At 42.3% G+C, this 20,951-nt stretch overlaps 1 protein-coding gene across 1 annotated transcript in view; it reads right to left on the bottom strand.

Annotated features, from left to right (window-relative positions):
• syne1a (spectrin repeat containing, nuclear envelope 1a) overlaps positions 1-20,247 on the bottom strand; it is a 177,173-nt gene extending 156,926 nt beyond the window's left edge. Inside the window, exon 1 of the mRNA XM_066677827.1 lies at positions 20,006-20,247. Coding sequence (XP_066533924.1) covers positions 20,006-20,072 — 67 coding nt within the window. The 5' untranslated portion in view covers positions 20,073-20,247. The remainder of the gene's footprint in view (positions 1-20,005) is intronic.
• Between the last annotated feature and the right edge of the window lie 704 nt (positions 20,248-20,951).

The raw sequence follows: 20,951 nt of genomic DNA, 5'->3' as shown, positions 1-20,951 counted from the left end.
TATAATGAAACACACAGTGTAAACAATGTTTAAACAAAGTGTGATCACATAATAGCCATAATTCTGTGTGTTTACCTGAGACCGTCTTCACTGCTGACTCAATAAGGAAAACCATAAGCCCACGGAGTCTTCTATCTCTGAGATAATGATGGCGTCATTAATCATGGACGTGATTTCCTATTTTACTCTTTCCCTCCCAATAGTGGCTTTTGAAAGGCTTTTGAAAATGAAAGGCATTAATATCAAATGGCAACTGTCACACGTTATCTGTCTTCAGCTCCCTCTCAAACTGTTTTTGAAACCTTCGTTGAAACAAAAAGAGAACACACACACACACACACACACACACAGCTCCTTTTTTAAGCTTATTGCAAACGGTGACAGCAATGAGTCCATTTTATATTCATGCATCAACACCATTCCACCTTAAAGAGGATTCCACTATTCCCACCCACCCAGCCACGCCCAAATGATCTTCCTATAAATAACATCTAATAAGAAAAATATGAATGAATATGTGTCTTTGATGTGAAGCACTGAACAGCACCCCCTTGTGAAAACGCTCTAACCCTGAGTGTGGGGAAATGTGGGGAATGAATGAGTGAGTGAGTGAGTGAGTGAGTGAGTGAGTGAGTGAGTGAAAATATCAAACAATAAGTCAAACATATGCTGACACATCTGCACTGAGCGACACTGGCACTCGTGAGGTTAATTTGCGGGTGGGCTGCAGTTCAGCGCTGACCGTGGAGGAGGAGTGAAGTGCTGTTGGCATTGGAACAGCTCTGTCTCTGTCCGTGGTGCTGAAACATCAATAAGCTCTGAGCACTGACTCCACTGCAGAGGGCAATTTCACACAACTCCACAAACATAATAGCCACAAAAACGAGAGGCTGGGAGAATGGAGATTGAAAACCCAAAGCGCAAAATAGATCCATGAATTATTTCTAAGTCACACAGACAGAAAAGAACCCGTTAAAGCGCTTTTGTCTAAATTAATATTTCACCATGCCAGAGTGAAACAACACTATTCACTATATCTGTACTGGGGTGTGTGTGTGTGTGTGTGTGTGTGTGTGTGTTTGTGTACAATATCACTGTTGAAAGAATACTCCAGCAATCTGAACGTAAATGTTAAGTCAAGCAGCAGGTGAATTGCACGTTTTGGAGCCACCTCACCATGCCACCAGATACCACCTGGACTCCACTTGGGAGTGATGAGGTTTCAAAACTCAAAGCACATTAATATGACACACACTAACATTCAGCTACATGGACTCATCACATGTAATAATCCTCTCCATCTCATAAAAGAGCTCGCAGTGTTTGTTCTGTTTTACCCACTGTGTAAAGCCTATTATAAACTGGCTTCTTGCTTCCTTCTAAGAGCAGGGGTTCTTAACTCAGATCACTGGCCAGAAATATAAGAAAACAACTGCATTGGAGACTGTTTCAGAAGGATCCAGGTTTATCAGGAGGCTGCAGGCTCTATACAGAAAGGAAAAGGATCTAAAGGGCAGTGAGAGACTGGACACGGGGTTTACTTTCCCCTGCAGCCTCAGGATATTTGGGTTCTCTCTCAGATTTCTGCACAGTTTTATACAGATTCCTGGGGAGGCAGAGCTCCATCTACTGGGAATAAGCTGGTACTGTTTTAAAATGATGGTGATGTGGTCAACACCTTGACTGTGGCTGTGTTAACCTTGTATTTACAGTAAATGCCCTCCAAATAAAGCACTTGTTCTGACATTTAACCTCAGTTATTGTTTCTCCACTGCATTTCCACCTCTGTGTATCTCACGTATACAGCACTGCGCAGACATCAGAGAGCCTCCTTAGAAACAGAGACAAACAGTGTTTCCTATTTTCCCAAAAAGAAAATAAAAAATCCATTAGCAGGAAATGGTGTTTGTACATCATTTGGACGTCAAACAAAAGTGCAGACTCAAACCTGCTGAATGTAGAGGGAAAGCAGTGTGGAACTATGTCTGTAATTAAATCTGCAATTAAGTAATTGAATAGCACGGAATAATAAAGGGTTAAAACGTCAATTATTATGTGTGCTGCTTTAAATGTGCCCCTCAACATGGGCCTGCAGTCGGGGGGTCCCTCGCACTCCCTCGATGCACTTTAAAGGCAGCATTTTTTCCAGCTGTGGTGATTTCCCAAAGGATCAGCTTTCCATCTGAACATCTACATCCCATAATGATCCACTCCATAAATCTGCACTAATGAACGCCCTGCAGGAACAAACAGGTGCTCTCTCTCTCTCTCATCTCCCCTCAGTCTCCCTTCTGTCCTGTTTCTTGCTTTCTCTCATTCGTCCTGACTCCTTTTTCCCAACTTCTCCTCTTTCTCTTGCTTATACTCTTCTTTCTCTAGCCTTTTATCCCCAATTCATTCTCTCCTTCAAACTCTTATTTCTGTCTGTATCGCATGTGCTCTCTCTTTAACCCCCCCACCTCATGTGTTACACACACACCTCCTTCACCCATCATTAAAGCAATGAAGGCTCAAATGTCTCCGCAAATTGCTGTTAAGTGTGTATTCATGTCCTTCACATGCTGGAAGACTAAAAGCCCTTATGATCCACCACCACCACCCACCAGCCCCCTCAAAGCTTCCGCTTCTACTTCCGCCGTCCCGCAGCCCTTTTCAACTGCACCAGTGCCTAAAGCTGCCCAATTAGCTCAGTAATGACACGCCTGTGATAAGGGGGTCCACACAAACCATCTGATGAACAAGCGGAGATGATTACCGCAATGTCTTCCTCTGCTCTTTGAAAGCCTTTTGGGCCCTGTTCAAGTCAGATGCGCTTACATTGTCTGCAGTCATGTCTCCTCTGCCCAATCCAGTCTGCGCAAGAGAGAGTCATGTTCACCAGCAGCATGAACACTACGAGATCAACACTTTCAGGAACAGTACAAACACAAACGCCTTTTGTTTGGGAGGAAAAACATATCCATAACATTTTTTTTGCAGCCCATTCACTCAAACAGCCATGCTAATGACATAAGTAAATATAAATAAAAAAATTAAAAAAAAACACATTTTTATAGGACCACACACAACAAAATTTTTTTTCATATAACATCAAACAATCCTTGAGAGAAGAAGAAGAGGGCTCTGCCTCATATTTTAATATTCATTCATTCATTCATTCATTGTCTGTAACCCTTATCCTGTTCAGGGTCACGGTGGGTCCAGAGCCTACCTGGAATCATTGGGTGGAATACGCCCTGGAGTCTGTTACTCTTCACAGGGCAACACAGTGTGTGAGTGAATGTGTGTGTGTGTGTGTGTGTCTCACACCTACGGACACTTTTGAGTCGCCAATCCTCCTACCAACATGTGTTTTTGGACTGTGGAAGGAAACTGGAGCACCCGGAGGAAACCCACACAGACACAGAGAGAACACACCAAACTCCTCACAGACAGTCACCCGGAGGAAACCCACACAGACACAGGGAGAACACACCACACTCCTCACAGACAGTCACCCGGAGGAAACCCACACAGACACAGAGAGAACACACCACACTCCTCACAGTCACCCGGAGGAAACCCACGCAGACACAGGGAGAACACACCACACTCCTCACAGAGAGTCACACGGAGGAAACCCACACAGACACAGGGAGAACACACCAAACTCCTCACAGACAGTCACCCGGAGGAAACCCACACAGACACAGGGAGAACACACCACACTCCTCACAGACAGTCACCCGGAGGAAACCCACACAGACACAGAGAGAACACACCACACTCCTCACAGTCACCCGGAGGAAACCCACACAGACACAGAGAGAACACACCAAACTCCTCACAGACAGTCACCCGGAGGAAACCCACACAGACACAGGGAGAACACACCACACTCCTCACAGACAGTCACCCGGAGGAAACCCACACAGACACAGGGAGAACACACCACACTCCTCACAGACAGTCACCCGGAGGAAACCCACACAGACACAGAGAGAACACACCACACTCCTCACAGTCACCCGGAGGAAACCCACACAGACACAGAGAGAACACACCAAACTCCTCACAGACAGTCACCCGGAGGAAACCCACACAGACACAGGGAGAACACACCACACTCCTCACAGACAGTCACCCGGAGGAAACCCACACAGACACAGAGAGAACACACCACACTCCTCACAGTCACCCGGAGGAAACCCACGCAGACACAGGGAGAACACACCACACTCCTCACAGAGAGTCACACGGAGGAAACACATGCAGACACAGGGAGAACACACCACACTCCTCACAGACAGTCACCCGGAGGAAACCCACACAGACACAGGGAGAACACACCACACTCCTCACAGACAGTCACCCGGAGGAAACCCACACAGACACAGAGAGAACACACCACACTCCTCACAGTCACCCGGAGGAAACCCACGCAGACACAGGGAGAACACACCACACTCCTCACAGAGAGTCACACGGAGGAAACACATGCAGACACAGGGAGAACACACCACACTCCTCACAGACAGTCACCCGGAGCAGGAATCGAACCCACCGTATTTTAACAACAATTATGAATCTTTATAATCTATTATAACATATAAAGGCAACCAGTGCAACAAGCTCAGAGGCTGCCAATGGCTCACAGATGCACATGGGCAATAAAGCCCACCAGCTTCAATATCACGAACAAGCTACTGTAGCACAGACTGGTGCACCGTGTGTTCTGATACCTTCCTGTCACTTACTGTGGTGCTGTAGCTCTTCTGAAGGATCTGCCCAGGAAGGTTAGCCTTTGCTCCTGTGGTGTATCAGTGAGCTTTGGGCACCCACTGGACCACTGCATACCGGACCACCCCACAAGACCTGCAGTGTTGGAGATGCTCTGACCCAGCCATGAGTCAAAGTGCCTCAGATCCTTAGCCTTGCTCACTTTCCCAGCTTCTAACATCAACATCATTCAAGAACTAATCATTTACTTCTTTCTAAATATATCCCTCCCCTGGAGAGGTGACATTTTAACAGATTAATCAGCGGTTTTTCATTCCACCTGTCAGTGGTTGATTTCTGTATGTTTAATGATTTACTAAACATACAGGGGTTGGACAATGAAAGTGAAACACCTGGTTTTAGACCAAAATAATGTATGAGTATGGTGTAGGGCCTCCTTTTGCGGCCAATACAGCGTCAATTCATCTTGGGAATGACATACACAAGTCCTGCACAGTGGTCAGAGGGATTTTAAGCCATTCTTCTTGCAGGATAGTGGCCAGGTCTCTACGTGATGCTGGTGGAGGAAAACGTTTCCTGACTCGCTCCTCCAAAACACCCCAAAGTGGCTCAATAATATTTAGATCTGGTGACTGTGCAGGCCATGGGAGATGTTCAAATTCACTTTCATGTTCATCAAACCAATCTTTCACCAGTCTTGCTGTGTGTATTGGTGCATTGTCGTCCTGATACACGGCACCGCCTTCAGGACACAGTGTTTGAACCATGGTCTTACTGGTGCAATGTGCAGTTAATGAAGATTGGCCACCAACCTCCCACACTAAAATGACAGGTGTTTCAGTTTCATTGTCCAACCCCTGTAGTTTATGTTATGTACTGAGCAATGATCTTGATTTCTGATAAAGCACAAAGAATGGGCCTCTGCTTAAAGTCTCCAAGTAAATATACACACAGTGTGTCAGTGGTTCCTGAGTGAATCTTTGGTGACCTCTAGAAAATCCACATTTTGTCCCCTATTCCTTTACAATATGCTTCCTGTCACGTGAACAAAATTTAAGTGAAACACCAACTGCATCCCCATCTGTAGTCCAGGAGTTCAGGAACTTTGTAGCAGTCATTTTTAAATTCCTTTTCACTGTGGTATAAATATTGCCAAAATTTATACCACGATATATTTCTTCATTTTGTAATGAATGAAGAAATATATCGATTTAATTCTAATACCGAAATGAAGAGCATAAAATCCACTGAAAATTTCCAACAACAGAGAAAACATGACACCACCATCAAACATAAAAGTCTTTGTAAATATTAATATCATTCATTCATTCATTCATTCATTATCTGTAAGCGCTTATCCAATTCAGGGTCACGGTGGGTCCAGAGCCTACCTGGAATCATTGGGCGCAAGGCGGGAACGCACCCTGGAGGGGGCGCCAGTCCTTCACAGGGCAACACAGACACACTCACACATTTACACCTACGGACAATCCACCTACCAACGTGTGTTTTTGGACTGTGGGAGGAAACCGGAGCATCCGGAGGAAACCCACACAGACACAGGGAGAACACACCACACTCCTCACAGACAGTCACCCGGAGGAAACCCAGGCAGGAAACCCACGCAGGGGACACAGGGAGAACACTCCTCACAGAGAGTCACCCAGAGGAAACCCACACGGACACAGGGAGAACACACCACACTCCTCACAGACAGTCACCCGGAGGAAACCCACGCAGACACAGGGAGAACACACCACACTCCTCATCGACAGTCACCCAGAGGAAACCCACACGGACACAGGGAGAACACACCACACTCCTCACAGACAGTCACCCGGAGGAAACCCACACAGACACAGGGAGATCACATCACTCTCCTTCACAGACAGTCACACAGAGGAAACCCACACGGACACAGGGAGAACACACCAACTCACAGGGCTAATATCTTATACTAAATTTTAAATTAAGTGCGCTGAACAAACTTTTTATATCACGATATATATATATTGATATTGATATTGAATTGTCCAGCCACAGATATGTCCACATTTCATTGTACAATGACAAATAATTGCACATTTCATTTCATTTCAGCCCTAGTGCCACAGATGTGAGGCCTAAATCCCGTAGTCATTTATTAACATTTGGAAGATTACAGCCCACACAAATACAACAAGAAGTGCGCTGACCTCCATGAATCCTTTTCCATTATTTGCAGAGTATTTAAAGCGTTTAAAACAATCAGAGCTGTAGTGAAGTCTGAAAGCACACACAACTTCCCTATTATCTCTCAAACTACCCTTACTTCTTTGGTCAGGAATATTTAACGAGCGTTTCATATGGAACAGTTCACATGACTGATGTCCTTCCAGAAGACACTGTCAGAGACCCCAAGTGTAGACTGTTGGACTTTGGGAGCAAATAATGAAGTCATGTTGTGGCCGGGGCAGAAGTAGGTCAGACAGGCTAAGCCTTTCATCCTCTGTGCAGTGCCCACACTGTCATGTTACACATAGGAGAGTGGATTTGTTGTGAGTTGGAGAGGGTGGGGGGAAACCGTTGTGGTTAATGCTTTGAAAGGTGCATCAGAGCATCATTTTTGCTTTTGTAAACAGCTGGTGCTATACACAACAGAGTTACTCATTAAAGGTGCAGTGTATGAGTCTGAGTATGAGTCATCAACAGGACAAACGCACCTCTCCCTTCAGTGCTCCTTCGAAAGCTTGGTTCTGAGCTGTTTTAGTCCGAGCCAATGAGGTGTTTGTACACAGTACCATTTCCAGTTCACAAACAGACCACAGAGCTAATGAACCATGGGAAACTTGCTGAAATACAAACAAAAGTGTACTGGATTGGACAGTATAACGCAGCATTTAAGACTGGAGCTACTTTGGTAGTGTTGGGTGCTTGAGGGCTAAACAGAGCATCTACCTCCAGCTTTCTATCCCGTTCCATCTTGGGAGACTGAAAGCCTGGCACAAGGTCAACAAACGCCCTCTTGACCCTCAACATGTTATACGCAGCTGGCCTGAGGCAGAAAGTCTCATTGCTTTTGATCAGCCCAAGGTGTGGTGTGATGTGGGATCGACAGTGGGGAGCATCAGCTGTCGACCTGCTTTTGTAAGATAAGGGCAAGAAGGAAAAACAGATTCGGTTCCACCTGCAGGCGACTGTTAGTGCCTCATACACAACGGAGCCCATAAAGGCCCATCTGAGCTTTATCCGTCTGTCCATCTAATCAATTACTGTCAATCAGAAGGGACAGGTCATTACGGTCAGAACAGGTTCACAACCGTGCTTTTATCTGAGCAGCTGATCCAGCACTAAAGAGAACCACTGAAGTGAAATGGTCCATATTTAAAAAGAAAGAAATAAAATTAAAAACATTCACACCCTGAAAAAAAAATACATTTTGGAGGACTATTGTGTTTTACAGTATGTTGCATGTACTGCATGCGCATGGCTCTACATGGCAGTGTAGATTGTAAAGCGTCCTTGGGTGTCTAGAAAGGCGCTATATAAGTGTAACGATAATAATAATAATAATAATGGCTGACTGGTGTGTACACACACACACACACACACGCTACAAATTCAATTTTTATTCTTTGTTGTCCTCTTCATGTGTAAACACCCCTAATATTATATTCCTTATGCCTTGAGTTTTTTTCTGTTGTAGTGTTACACATAGTTTATCTGACTGTTGTCCCCCTGTCAGAATGTTTATTTTATTTATGTTATAGTGTATTGGGATGGGCAGAGGATAGAATAGGTGGAGCAGTTGTAATCAAATGCACATTCATTTATTCATTATCTGTAAGCGCTTATCCAGTTCAGGGTCACGGTGGGTCCAGAGCCTACCTGGAATCATTGGGCGCAAGGCGGGAATGCACCCTGGAGGGGGCGCCAGTCACAGGGAGAACAGACACTCACACATTCACACCTACGGACAATCCACCTACCAATGTGTGTTTTTGGACTGTGGGAGGAAACTGGAGCACCCGGAGGAAACCCACGCAGACACAGGGAGAACACACCACACTCCTCACAGACAGTTACCCGGAGGAAACCCACGCAGACACAGGGAGAACACACCACACTCCTCACAGACAGTCACCCGGAGGAAACCCACGCAGACACAGGGAGAACACACCACACTCCTCACAGACAGTCACCCGGAGCAGGAATTGAACCCACAACCTCCAGGTCCCTGGAGCTGTGTGACTGCAACACTACCTGCTGCGCCACCCTGCCGCCCAATCAAATGCACATGAATAATTACAATAAAGTTCTCCTCTGAAGTGTGTGTGTGTGTGTGTGATTTTTAATTAATAAAAATGAATCAAATTCCACGTTATATAAAAAATAAAGTAGCTCACACATTCACCGTTTTACAGTTTAGCTCCGTCTTTGTTGTCACTGAGTGATTAGAACAGCCATTTATTTTTTCTCATATTCTCTGTGCTTTTGTTTTTATAGATAACTTCATGCCAGAATCCATACAGGAAGTTCTATCTGAGATTAACTCCTCAAGCTTTAATTATTGGATTATAATCTTTACATTTGCCTAGCAGCTCCAACACAAAATTAAAGAAACAAATTTTGCATACAAAGCATCTCTTGGTTGTTTGATTAATTACATTCAGGGTAATGGAGAAACTGTGTGCATTTGACTGTATCATTTAGGGTTTTCTGCTGAACCATCAGCTACCGATCTGTACTAATGGCACCTTGGTTGTTAAGCTTTCAATAAAACAGTCTAGCTATGAGACACTAAATCATAGCTTTGAAAGGGAAGGGAGCCTGACGCAGAACACAGTGTACTTGCCCTTTAAAAGATTTCACCCACTGACTGACAGCAGCACAAGAGTATCATTATCAGGCCCCTCCCTCTGCAGTGTTTGGGAGGGACCCTGGTGCCTTTGATCTGATGATTACACACTCTGATTGGCAGCTGAAAGGGTTTATAATCTGATTGTAGCCTAAAGAAGGTTCCAGTGCAGCTAGTGTCACTGTGAGAAAGAAAGACACACACACATACGTCAGAAGGGAAAACGTCTATTTAACCGAATGTAATATAGTGCTGTAAGTGAAGCTTGGTATTGTTTTATCTGGTCTTTTTTATCCCTTTGTTCCATCTTTGGAAATCTTGGAACAGCTAAATCATGTCACATTACAATCAAATCAACATTTCTCACACACACAGTCATACACTGTACAACTAGCTGTGAAATGTTGCAGATTGTGTGTGATAAAGTGTTATATTTTTTTCCATAGTACTTATCCCTACTACACATAGGATACATGATTAAATTTGTGGATCCCTGCTCATTTTTTAAGTGCTAAGCAGCAGCTCTATGAAAGTGTCAAACAAATAAATACAGTGGAGTTTGAGTTCCTAACTTGTGTTTATTGATAGTCAGAAAACATGTTATTTCTTACTAATTCAAGGAATAAGGTTTAAAAGACCGTTGGTTGTCCCCCCCCCCCCCCAACGGTGTTCGGAAACTCTAATAGGCGTCTTGCCTGTGACGTAGATGGTGGACAACAACTCTAGAAGTTGCACTTAATTTAATGCAAAATGACGAAAAGGTGTGTTGTTTTTGGCTGCAATCATTCAATGTACAGTGGGACATCTGTGAACAAATGGCCCAAAGATCCCAAAATATCCAGAAAATGGACTAAATTTGTCAACTTTAAACGGGCACTTTGGAAAGGACCATCCGCTCACTCCGTTATCTGTAGCCCATTTCACTGGCGCTTTTCCAACAATATGGGCATGTAAGGACACCAACGAAAGGTGTTCAAGAGCCTCTGTAACATGGAGGTAAACAGGGTAAGGACACTCACTTCGCCTGTTTTAGTTGGTGTTAGTTAACGTTAGCTTGACTCGCTAAACTCGGTGTCTCAGATTATACTCGGCTACGTAGCTGCATTACGGAGGTTTATAGTGTCGGATGAATTCGAGTTCGACTTCGATCACATTTACAAGAATAACGGTACCTCTACATTTGAGTTTAGCTTATTGCTAGGCTATTGTCATGAATAATGTTGGTTATTTAGCTAGATACTGTCATAACAGTCAGTCATAACGGTGTTTTACCGCGGCGTTGTTCAGCTGTTGTCCACCAGTGACGTCACGGTTGCGTTCAAGAATTTCCGTAGCGAGCTCGGGTTTTTACGTCAATTTAATAAAATTGTCAGTTTTAAAGCAAATTAAGCAGCTATTTTCATTTTAATTCATACTTATATATGTCAGTAACTAAGATCATGTGAAATATTCATGGAGGTCCATTAAGTGGTGCTTAGTCTTTAAATGAAGAGTATTGCTGCTGTAACAGCTTCTCTTCTGCAAAGTCTTTACACTAAATGTTGAAAAATGTCTTTAAAGAACTGCTGGAATTTGACTTAAACATCACATAGGTCAGGTTCCCTTGTTGGCTGATTAACCCTTAATCCCAAATGCCACCTCTACTCAGTTCAGTCCAGAGGGTGATCCATTACTGCACTTTTACTGCACTTCCATTTTAATAGATTATTTCTGAGGCAAAATTCTCATTTACTTTAATGAGACTTGTAGCTCCAGTGCAAAACTAAAAACACCAATTACAGACACGTGGCTTGTCTTGGTTGATAGACATCATCTGAGGTACGGAGAAGACTGTTAAAATGCATAAGAGGATTTTTTGGATATATTTCCATAGATGTCCCATATCCATGAATATCTTACTAAATATTCCTCACACGTCATTTCTCTGAGGCTGTAAAAGACGATCATACCCCACTGTGCCATCACAAATCCTCCAAATTACACTTATTATACAAGTGTTTATTACTTTGACCGCTGACCTGCTACAGAAAACCCTGCATTCTGTATTCATGGTTGCAGCTGAAATAGGATTCTGACTAGAGGTGTTGAAATATCGAGGGAAAATGAGAAGGCAGTTAAATATATCTCTGGACCCACTGTCAGTGCTAAAAGAGCATCAGTTTCCACAGAGCTCTGAGCTCAGAAAGTGGTCAAGGTGACTGTCTACCCTGGCCAGTGCAGAATGGTCCAAGCCTTGCCATCTCTGGCATATCATTACACATGGCTGTGGCACTGTGCCAAGTTACAATGGCTTTATTCTGCTCCTGTGGGTCTGCGCCAATGGTGGCACGATTGAGTTTAAAAGGAAAGCTGAAGCTGAAGATGACCTCCATGCCTCTCCTTCAATTTCCCTCTCTCTGGCATTGTTACACAGGGTTTAGAAAAGTAGGTAAGTTGGCATTGGTTACAACAGTGTAAGTTGTTCAAGAGAATTCCATTTTTTTCTTTTTCTTCTGATTTGTACCCAATTTTCTCCTCAACTTTGTTATTGCCAGTTTTAACCCTTGGCTACAACTCCCTCAGTCACACGATGCAACAAATCTGAGAAGATTAAAAAATAAATAAATAAATTAATAAGAAAAACTTTTTACTGAATCATGTGATGCCAACCATCACTTCTTTTTAAACAGCACCTAACGTGAAACAATGGCCTGCCTCCAAACACTAAATCTTCTGTTACACAGGCCATAAGACACCTGCTTTGGTGGCACTGCACAGTGATGAAATAGAGAGGACCGACATATCCACCCTGAGAGAGCAAGGCCAACTGGACTTATGGCCTTTGTGTCTAACAATGCCGCAGCCATTCAAAAAAAGCCCAAGTGCCGGAAGTGTCCAGTAGTGCATTAGGGCATATCCACGTGCACATGGAACTGATATCAAGTTCTCCAAACAACATCACAATCTAGTAGACGCCCTCCTAAAGGACCTTCAGAAAGAAGTGTTTGCATGTTATCTTCACCATGGTTAGCTTACCAAGCACTGAACCCTATAAACACCAACTTGACTTTACTGATAACGCAGGGTGTGGAGCTATGATACTATTAACATGAAGTCTGAATATAAGTTCATTTACATCATATAATTTGGAAATGTCCGACGGTTTGTAAACATTGTCCTGTCACATGTATTGGACTCATTAAGAAAAGGCTTCCCCTAAATTACAGAATTGTCTCAATGTCCCAAATGTAGTCAGTCATCCACGACTTGTTTAATGTCTGAAGGTTGATTCTTTGGACTGGAGGCTAATATGTTAATGTAATTAAAATAAGACTTTTCATTACAATGACTTACTTTGTCTTGGTTGATCAGCCACATTAAAAATAAAGGGGAAATTAGCCAACTGGATTTTTTTGCTTAACCCTCACTTTAATGAATATAGGGTTGGATTAGAAATAAACGAAAGTATGACTTTTGTTCTTAAGACTAACTTCAGTTTAGGTTTGACATTAATGAACTATCACCACATCTGTGGTCTTTTTTTTTATAAATTAATAAATCACACTGTAATATAAACACACTATAAAATTGGCCACTTGAGGTGGCATGCTGGCGCAGCAGGTTAGTGTCGCAGTCACACAGCTCCAGGGACCTGGAGGTTGTGGGTTCGATTCCCACTCTGGGTGACTGTCTGTGAGGAATGTGGTGTATTCTCCCTGTGTCTGCGTGGGTTTCCTCCGGGTGACTGTCTGTGAGGAGTGTGGTGTGTTCTCCCTGTGTCTGCGTGGGTTTCCTCCGGGTGACTGTCTGTGAGGAGTGTGGTGTGTTCTCCCTGTGTCCGCGTGGGTTTCCTCCAGGTGACTGTTTGGTTTCCTCCCACAGTCCACAAACACACGTTGGTAGGTGGATTGGCGACTCAAAAGTGTCCGTAGGTGTGAGTGTGTGAGTGAATGTGTGTGTGTTGCCCTGTGAAGGACTGGCGCCCCCTCCAGGGTGTGTTCCCGCCTTGCGCCCAATGATTCCAGGTAGGCCCTGAACTGGATCAGCAGTTACAGATAATGAATGAATGAATGGATGTTCATATAACACACTTTCAATCTGGGATGCAATCATTATGTATAGAAAACCCAAAGTAGCTTAATGATGTCAATGAATGAATTCCATAGAATTATTTACAATGACAGTATAAATCACAAAGAACATATGCAATAATTTCTACATTATTCAACCCACAGAAGACTGCTAATTGATCAGTTCCTCAACCTAGCAGCACACTCAGCATGTTTGTACTATACATCTTTAACTTAATCAACATAGTACTTAAACTTATTTGGCCAATTAATTTTTTACATCACAACAAAAATCACACATCATTGCACAGATATCTTGCTGTTTAATTGTGACCCTTCAGTGCATTTGGTGTATGGCCACAAGGAAAAAGATTCTTAATGAGTGCTGACACACAGGCCATTTTCATGGACACGACTGTATTAAAAGAAGCCTTCAATGTAAACGTCACCGTGGGTGGGGACATTCGGTTTGGACTACCCACGCAAAACATCACTGAAATGTGTGGGCCTGGAGAACGAGTGACACTTCCTAGATAATGAGAGACAATAAACGGCAAAATTCCTCAACATATGGAAAGATTTTTAGCCTGCAAGGCCTTCAAAGCACACTTCCCCTTTTGCTGCCATATGGTGCCACTAATTGCTGTTTTTTTCCCCTTTTTCCCGCCTCCTAACAGCCATTTTTTTCCTCTAACAACCTGTCACTTTTTGGACGTGAGCTGAAAAAATAAATAAATAAATAAATTAAAGGGGGACACGGACTATGTCTGAGCTCATGCCCACTGCTGCACTGACCAACTAGGCCCAGAAATGATGCTACAAAGAGAGTTTGAAAAGAAAAGACACGTTTCTTGTGATATATGCAAATGAAATCATGAAGCCTTGTATGTTTGTATGTACATAACATTCCAGAGATGCAGAGACTATACGGGCGAATAACCATATGAGACTTGTCAAGCAAAAATTCATAACTAATTACTGTAGAGTTGCAAAGCATGGGGAAGAAAAAGAATGTGCACAAAGGAGGCTTTCATATCCCTCACAAGATGGGAGAATGTGTGCAGAATGAACAAAAATATACAAGATTAAATAGGCTGCCTGTGTGTGTGTGTGTGTGTACATGAGACAGGTGTTCATTAGCAAGAGCCTTCGTCAGCGCTTAGAGACAGCACAGGACGTTTGAATGTATCTGGAGCCCAGTGAACATCCCCACTGATCAGCATGTCTTTTGTTTGGATAGTAAGAGGAACTAAACGTGGCCTATTCACACGCAGAAAAGCAAAGTGTCCTGATCAAAAGATAGGAACAAATTAGTCTAATTCTGACTCAAATCACATCTTCAATAGATAACCAAGGAACTAATTAACACCAGTTACATTTTCACTAGGACAATGGACATAAAATCACCCTCTTTTTTCAAAAAAGGTACTTTTTTTTTACATAAATTGTCTCTATAGTTATATACATAATTAATGATAAACAACTATACCTATAAAAAGCTTTTTAATTATTACAAAAAGGCTTAATCCACAAGTCAGGACATTGTTAGGAGTCACACACACACAGACAGAGATAAGAAACCTGAGCAGGTTGGCGACACCTAAAGCAGCAACAGAAATCTTTCCGCTATTTACAGTGAAGTTTGTGCTTTCATGTTTCATGCAAATAGCAACCACTGAATGTTCAGATAAAGCATTTTTTCGCTGAGAGAGAGAGAGAGAAAGAAAGAAAAAAAGAGAGAGAGAGCAAGAAAGAGAGAGAGCGAGAAAGAGAGAGAGAGACCGAGAAAGAGAGAGAGAGACAAAAAGAGAGAGAGACAAAAAGAGAGAAAGAGAGAGAGAGAGCGAGAGAGAGCAAGAGAGAGAACGAGAAAGAGAGAGAACGAGAGTGAGAGAAAGAGAGAGAGAGTCAGAAAGAGAGAGAGAGAGAGAAAGAGAGGGAGAGAAAGAAAGAAAGAAAGAGAGAGAAAGAGAGGGAGAGAAAGAAAGAAAGAAAGAAAGAGAGAGAGAGAGAGAGAGAGAGAGAGAGAGAGAGAGAGAGAGAGTGCGAGCCTAGCATTCCGGACTGAGATCCTTTGTTTGTTGTTGTTTTTAACCCATTTACTGACACTAGGGCTTTGTAAACACATTAGACCTGTTTCAATTGCACAAACTGACTGGAGTCAAAGACCATACTTGATTATTTAATCCCCTGTCACAATAACCATTAAGTACCTTATTAATCTTTCACATCAGAAAAATGCAAAAAAAAAAAAATAAATTACACAGAAATCAACGAGTTGCTAAATATCAAATCTGTAAGTATTTATCACGTCTTCCTTTATTCTTCCACTCAGCTGTAACTCTTCACCCCAAAGCTGCTCCCAAAGGAGTCATCTAAGCTACCACTGAAATGTGTTACATTTGTTTGTATAATGTCGAAAAGAGAAACACACATAAGAGATAACAACTAAAAATATGTTTCTAACAATTGCCTAAACATATAATTGAGCTAATGAGGCAAGACAATACACCCAACCTCTACCAATAAGCGTAAGAGCTGCGGGATATAAAGCACTTCAATATAATAGTAAGCAAGCTTCCTAAAAACAACTGAAAGTGTGAAGAATTAAATACTGACAACTGATGTTATATTTCTTGAAATGTGTAAGATATGTTTACTTAATACTGAATAACTCATAATTATACACACCCATACATGCACTCACACTCCTTTATATCTGTCGCTCTCAATGAAGTCTACTAACACAGCCCTGTTGAACACATTCAGTGCCATGTGGCTTTGCCCTCAACCTCCATCTAAATACACCATCAATCTTCATGCTCCACATCTGGTTTCTAGGGCGACCAAATCTCCATGTCCAACATGTTTATCACATGCTGCTGTTCTTGCACAACAGTTCCACTAAGCCTTGCAATGCTCTAATACATTTAAAATATAATACAATAGGATCTGTTTAAAATCCATAATATACTGACTTAACTAAATATTTCATTGTCATGGGGACAAGGCAATAGAACACACTGTGATCATGTGTGTGTGAGAATGACCACAGCATGAGAGAGACCTCAGCTACATTTTCATTAGTGTTTTGTGGCCAAAAAATATGGCCACTGCAATGTTATTATACAACTGCCAGAAAACACAATCTAAATTCAAACTATTGTTGGATTGCAGATTGGACTAGGATTGGTATAAGCTCTGCTGGAGCAAAATTAAGTCTAACCAGACACTGATTAATTTGTAAAGAAAAGGAGCAAAATGCTTCATTCAAGTAACTGCTTATTACAATTGGGGGGATACAAAAATGGGGGGGGGGAATTATGCTGAACTCCAGGACAAGAAATCTATTATTTTGTGAGTGATGATAATCGCTGTTACATTGTTACAGAGACAAATGAGCGTTCATATTCTCTATAATTAAAATTCAGAGTCCTACTCAGAGCCCTACATGACAAAGACAAAAGGAAAGAAGTGGGGGGGGGGGACTAGAGCAGCTGCTGAAAGACTGATTTAGTCAATGTTGTTGCCATATTAGAACATCTAATTTAGAGGCTGTTGTTGCCATTTTAGAATGTCTGATTCAGTGAATGTGGTTCTGGGAAAGTGTTTGAGTAAAGAATGTTGCTATCCTTGAATGTCTGATTTAGTGAATTTACTTTCTATATTACAATGTCTAAGCTGTTGGATCAGAAAAAATAGACATTTTGTTGATGTATAAAATGCCATTCAAAAGTTAATGATGGTTCCTAAAGTATAACGTCGGATTTAAGTAGGTTACTACCGTGTGATTCAGTCATACTGGCTACAGGAGAATGTTTGATTAAGTGACTGTGGCTTTAGCGGAACGTCTGATTCAGTGACTGTCTACAGCAAAACGTCTACAGGGTGCGTCCGACTCAGTGACAGTGGTTGTAGGAGAAAGTCTGATTCAGTGTAGTTGGTTGTATGAGAATGTCTGATTCAGAGACGGTGTCTAAAGGAGAACGTCTGATTCAGTGAAGGTAGTTGTAGAAGAACATCTGATTCAGTGACAGTTGTATGAGAACATCTGATTCTGAGATTGTGGCTACAGGAGAACATCTGATTTAGTGATGGTGTCTACAGGAGAACATCTGATTCTGTGACAGTGGTTGTAGGGGAATGTCTGATTCTGAGATGGTGTCTACAGGAGAACATCTGATTCAGTGACGGTGGTTGTAGGAGAACGTCTGATTCTGAGATGGTGTCTACAGGAGAATGTCTGATTCGGTGACGGTGGTTGTAGGAGAACGTCTGATTCTGAGATGGTGACTACATGTGAACATCTGATTCGGTGACGGTGGTTTAGGAGAACGTCTGATTCTGAGACAGTGTCTAAAAGAGAGCGTAAAGAGAACTGTACCATATTCTGTATTACTTGTAGATTGAGAGACTGTCTAAGTTTCATGTCTGGAATCTAACTCAAGTTCATTCTACTTTACAATAGTTTAATCAACACAGAGACAATACAAAAGACAAGGCAAAATACTGAAATCTTTCAATTTCTAATATATATTTTAAAAGGTAACGTTAATAATTAAGGTCCCATATGGGCCCTCACAATCATTTTTTATAGCTATTATTTTCCTTAATGTTACTGAATAATTAACAGTGTTTAATAGTGGTGTAGATAATGACTTTAAGTAGGATCTTCATCAACGTTTTCCTCAAAATTCAACAACTCAGGTTTGATTATTAATTGCATCTGTGATTTGAACTAATAAATTGTTGAAATAATTAAAAGGTAAGAAAATTACACATTCAGATTTACAATGGTTGAATCAAAGGAGAGCTCACCATTTCTACACCTCAAATACAGCTGTATTCACATCTGAAATTCAAAGTTGGAGTGACCAGAGCACAATCACCACAGAGAATGCAGCTCTAGTGCTACACAGCCCACCCTCATAGTCCACACTCAGCACTAAACATGGTGACTTTGTGACGTTTATTTGCAGCCGCTGCAGAGCAACCATTTTCATGTATTTCATTTTTACTGAGATTTAATGAACTGTGCTGCACAAGTGCACCTCACAGTAACACAATTACAACACAATTAATGGGAGTGTATGCACTTATGTCAAAACCATAATGCAATTATTTAAAGGCACTCTCTACAATTGCAGGGAAATTGTTTACGTTCAGAAGTTTTGTAACGTGGAATGATATTTTTAAGAGGGGGGGGGGGGGGACTGTTTGTACATGGCTGAAGTTTACGTTTTTAATTCACTGTTTGAATTACCACAGAAACTCATCTGTCACAAGAGGTTTGTAGCACATTCAGTGTTTACCTTCCTGGAGTTAGAGCTCTGACAGATTTACAGTCAGTGCCATCTACAGCTAATATAAGTCAATATTACCCACCTACGGAGCAGACATTGGTTCATGCTTTTCAATATTAGAAGGTCTATTTGTTCTCTAAAAACCTCCAGATGCTTTTTCTCTGCCATGAGCTGTGAGAGAGAGAGAGAGAGAGAGAGAGAGAGAGAGAGAGAAAGAGAGAGAGAGCGAGAGAGAGAGCGAGAGAGAGAGAGCCTAGCATTCCGGACTGAGATCCTTTGTTTTTGTTGTTTTTTTAACCCATTTACTGACACTAGGGCTTTGTAAACACATTAGACTTGGTTCTATTGCACAAATTGACCAGAGAGATAGCAAATGATGAGGAAACATCCTCAATTTTATTTATTCAAATTATGATTGTCACCTATAAGAACCAAGCAGCATGTTCCAGAGCATTTCTTGCAAAAATAAAAGGCAGCTTTTAAAGGAAATACATTGTTTTGAGGCGTGAACCTATGAGAGCAATTCTGATTTGGAATTTAATTTCAAATCAAAACACTCTGGACAACTTTGTTTACATCTTAAAAGTGTACTGTACAGAAATTGTACAAAATTGTGCTGGCAAAGCTTGAATGAATACTGAAAAAAACTTACATAAAATACTGTCATTACCGGCTCATGTGATATCCTTGAACACACACCCCACACCAAAATCCTGAAGGACAATGCTGTAGCCACTGACCTCCAAACAACTAATACCTCTCTGTGCAACAGAAACATTGCATTTGCAGCTTAATGACTTAGTGTATAACGTTAATAACCATATGCAGTATTGCTTAATCACCACAAACACACGATTACTGATAAAATACAGCTTGCAGCATCACTGAGTTTTGCTAAGTATATGTCACATATACATCCACAACTTTACAGCATATCTAAGAAGTCCCAGTAATGCCTACACTAAGATGCCATTAGGAAATCCTGCATTCCTGAAGCCCCTGGGATCTTCTGTGCTATATGTAATGCAGGGATCTGCTGTGTCATCCCCAGCACAGCGGTGAGGTCACCTTAAGAGAAAGCATGCGTAAGCACCCACCCTGTAGCCGCTGCATTTCGTTGTGGATCTCCCTGGCCGAGCGGCTATAGTGCCTGGCAGATGCCATCCTGTGTCTCCAGAACCCCTGAATCCAGGGACAGCACCTTAATCCAGGCTTCGGACATCGGCTGCAAGGACATGCATCTGCAAATGCAACCTGCTGGAATCCTGCAGGAAATAAACCTGTGATTTATCCTTCCTCTTCAGAACAAGTTGTGCTTCAGCAGCCTCTCCCCACTCTCACACTCTCTCTCTCAACCCACATACACACAGACACACACACACACCTCTCTTTCTCAGCAGTCACTGCCACCTGCTGTCCAATCAGAGTGCAGCTTTGAAAAGTTACCAATAAAGCTACCAGAGCAGTCATGAGGTTTGCGCTTGCGTGTGTGCGTGATGACGTTGGATGATTCGTTCTGGGCTCCTCTATTCACCTCACAGGTCTTGAATGGTGCTGATGCTGCTGCACCCATACACCTACAGCTGACACTTAGCATTGACTAAGATTCATTTTTGTTTATGTGCAGCTACTCCTGAACACCTTCATTAATGAACAAGTTATACACAGGTATGCATGTACGTGTGAGAAATGGTTGAGCCCATGAACAAACACTGTATAGAAATGTCAAGAGGACACTTGCTCCAGTCAGTCCATGCAGTTTACCCTGACTAAGGCCAAGTAAAGATTAAATATGGGTTTTTTTTTTTGGCGCAGAAATTGTCAAGGCAATTTAGTTCAGGACCAGAGGGTAATTCACAGCCACTTGCCCTGCTCTAAAGCCCTGTCCCCAACATCCATATCTTGCTTATACACACAGCGCAAAGGGGAGGGGCTATAGATTGTAAAGCAAAAGCTCTGCTTCCTTACACAGCACAGAATGCTGACTGTGTCTCTTTCCACCAGCAATGTGACCTCCAGCACAATGTGAGGTCTGAGAGAGAG

Source organism: Hoplias malabaricus, chromosome 7, assembly GCF_029633855.1.
Source record: "Hoplias malabaricus isolate fHopMal1 chromosome 7, fHopMal1.hap1, whole genome shotgun sequence".
NCBI classification, from domain to species: domain Eukaryota; kingdom Metazoa; phylum Chordata; class Actinopteri; order Characiformes; family Erythrinidae; genus Hoplias; species Hoplias malabaricus.
The sequence above is the reverse complement of the archived record's forward strand: the minus strand, read 5'-3'. Positions and strand labels throughout refer to the sequence as shown.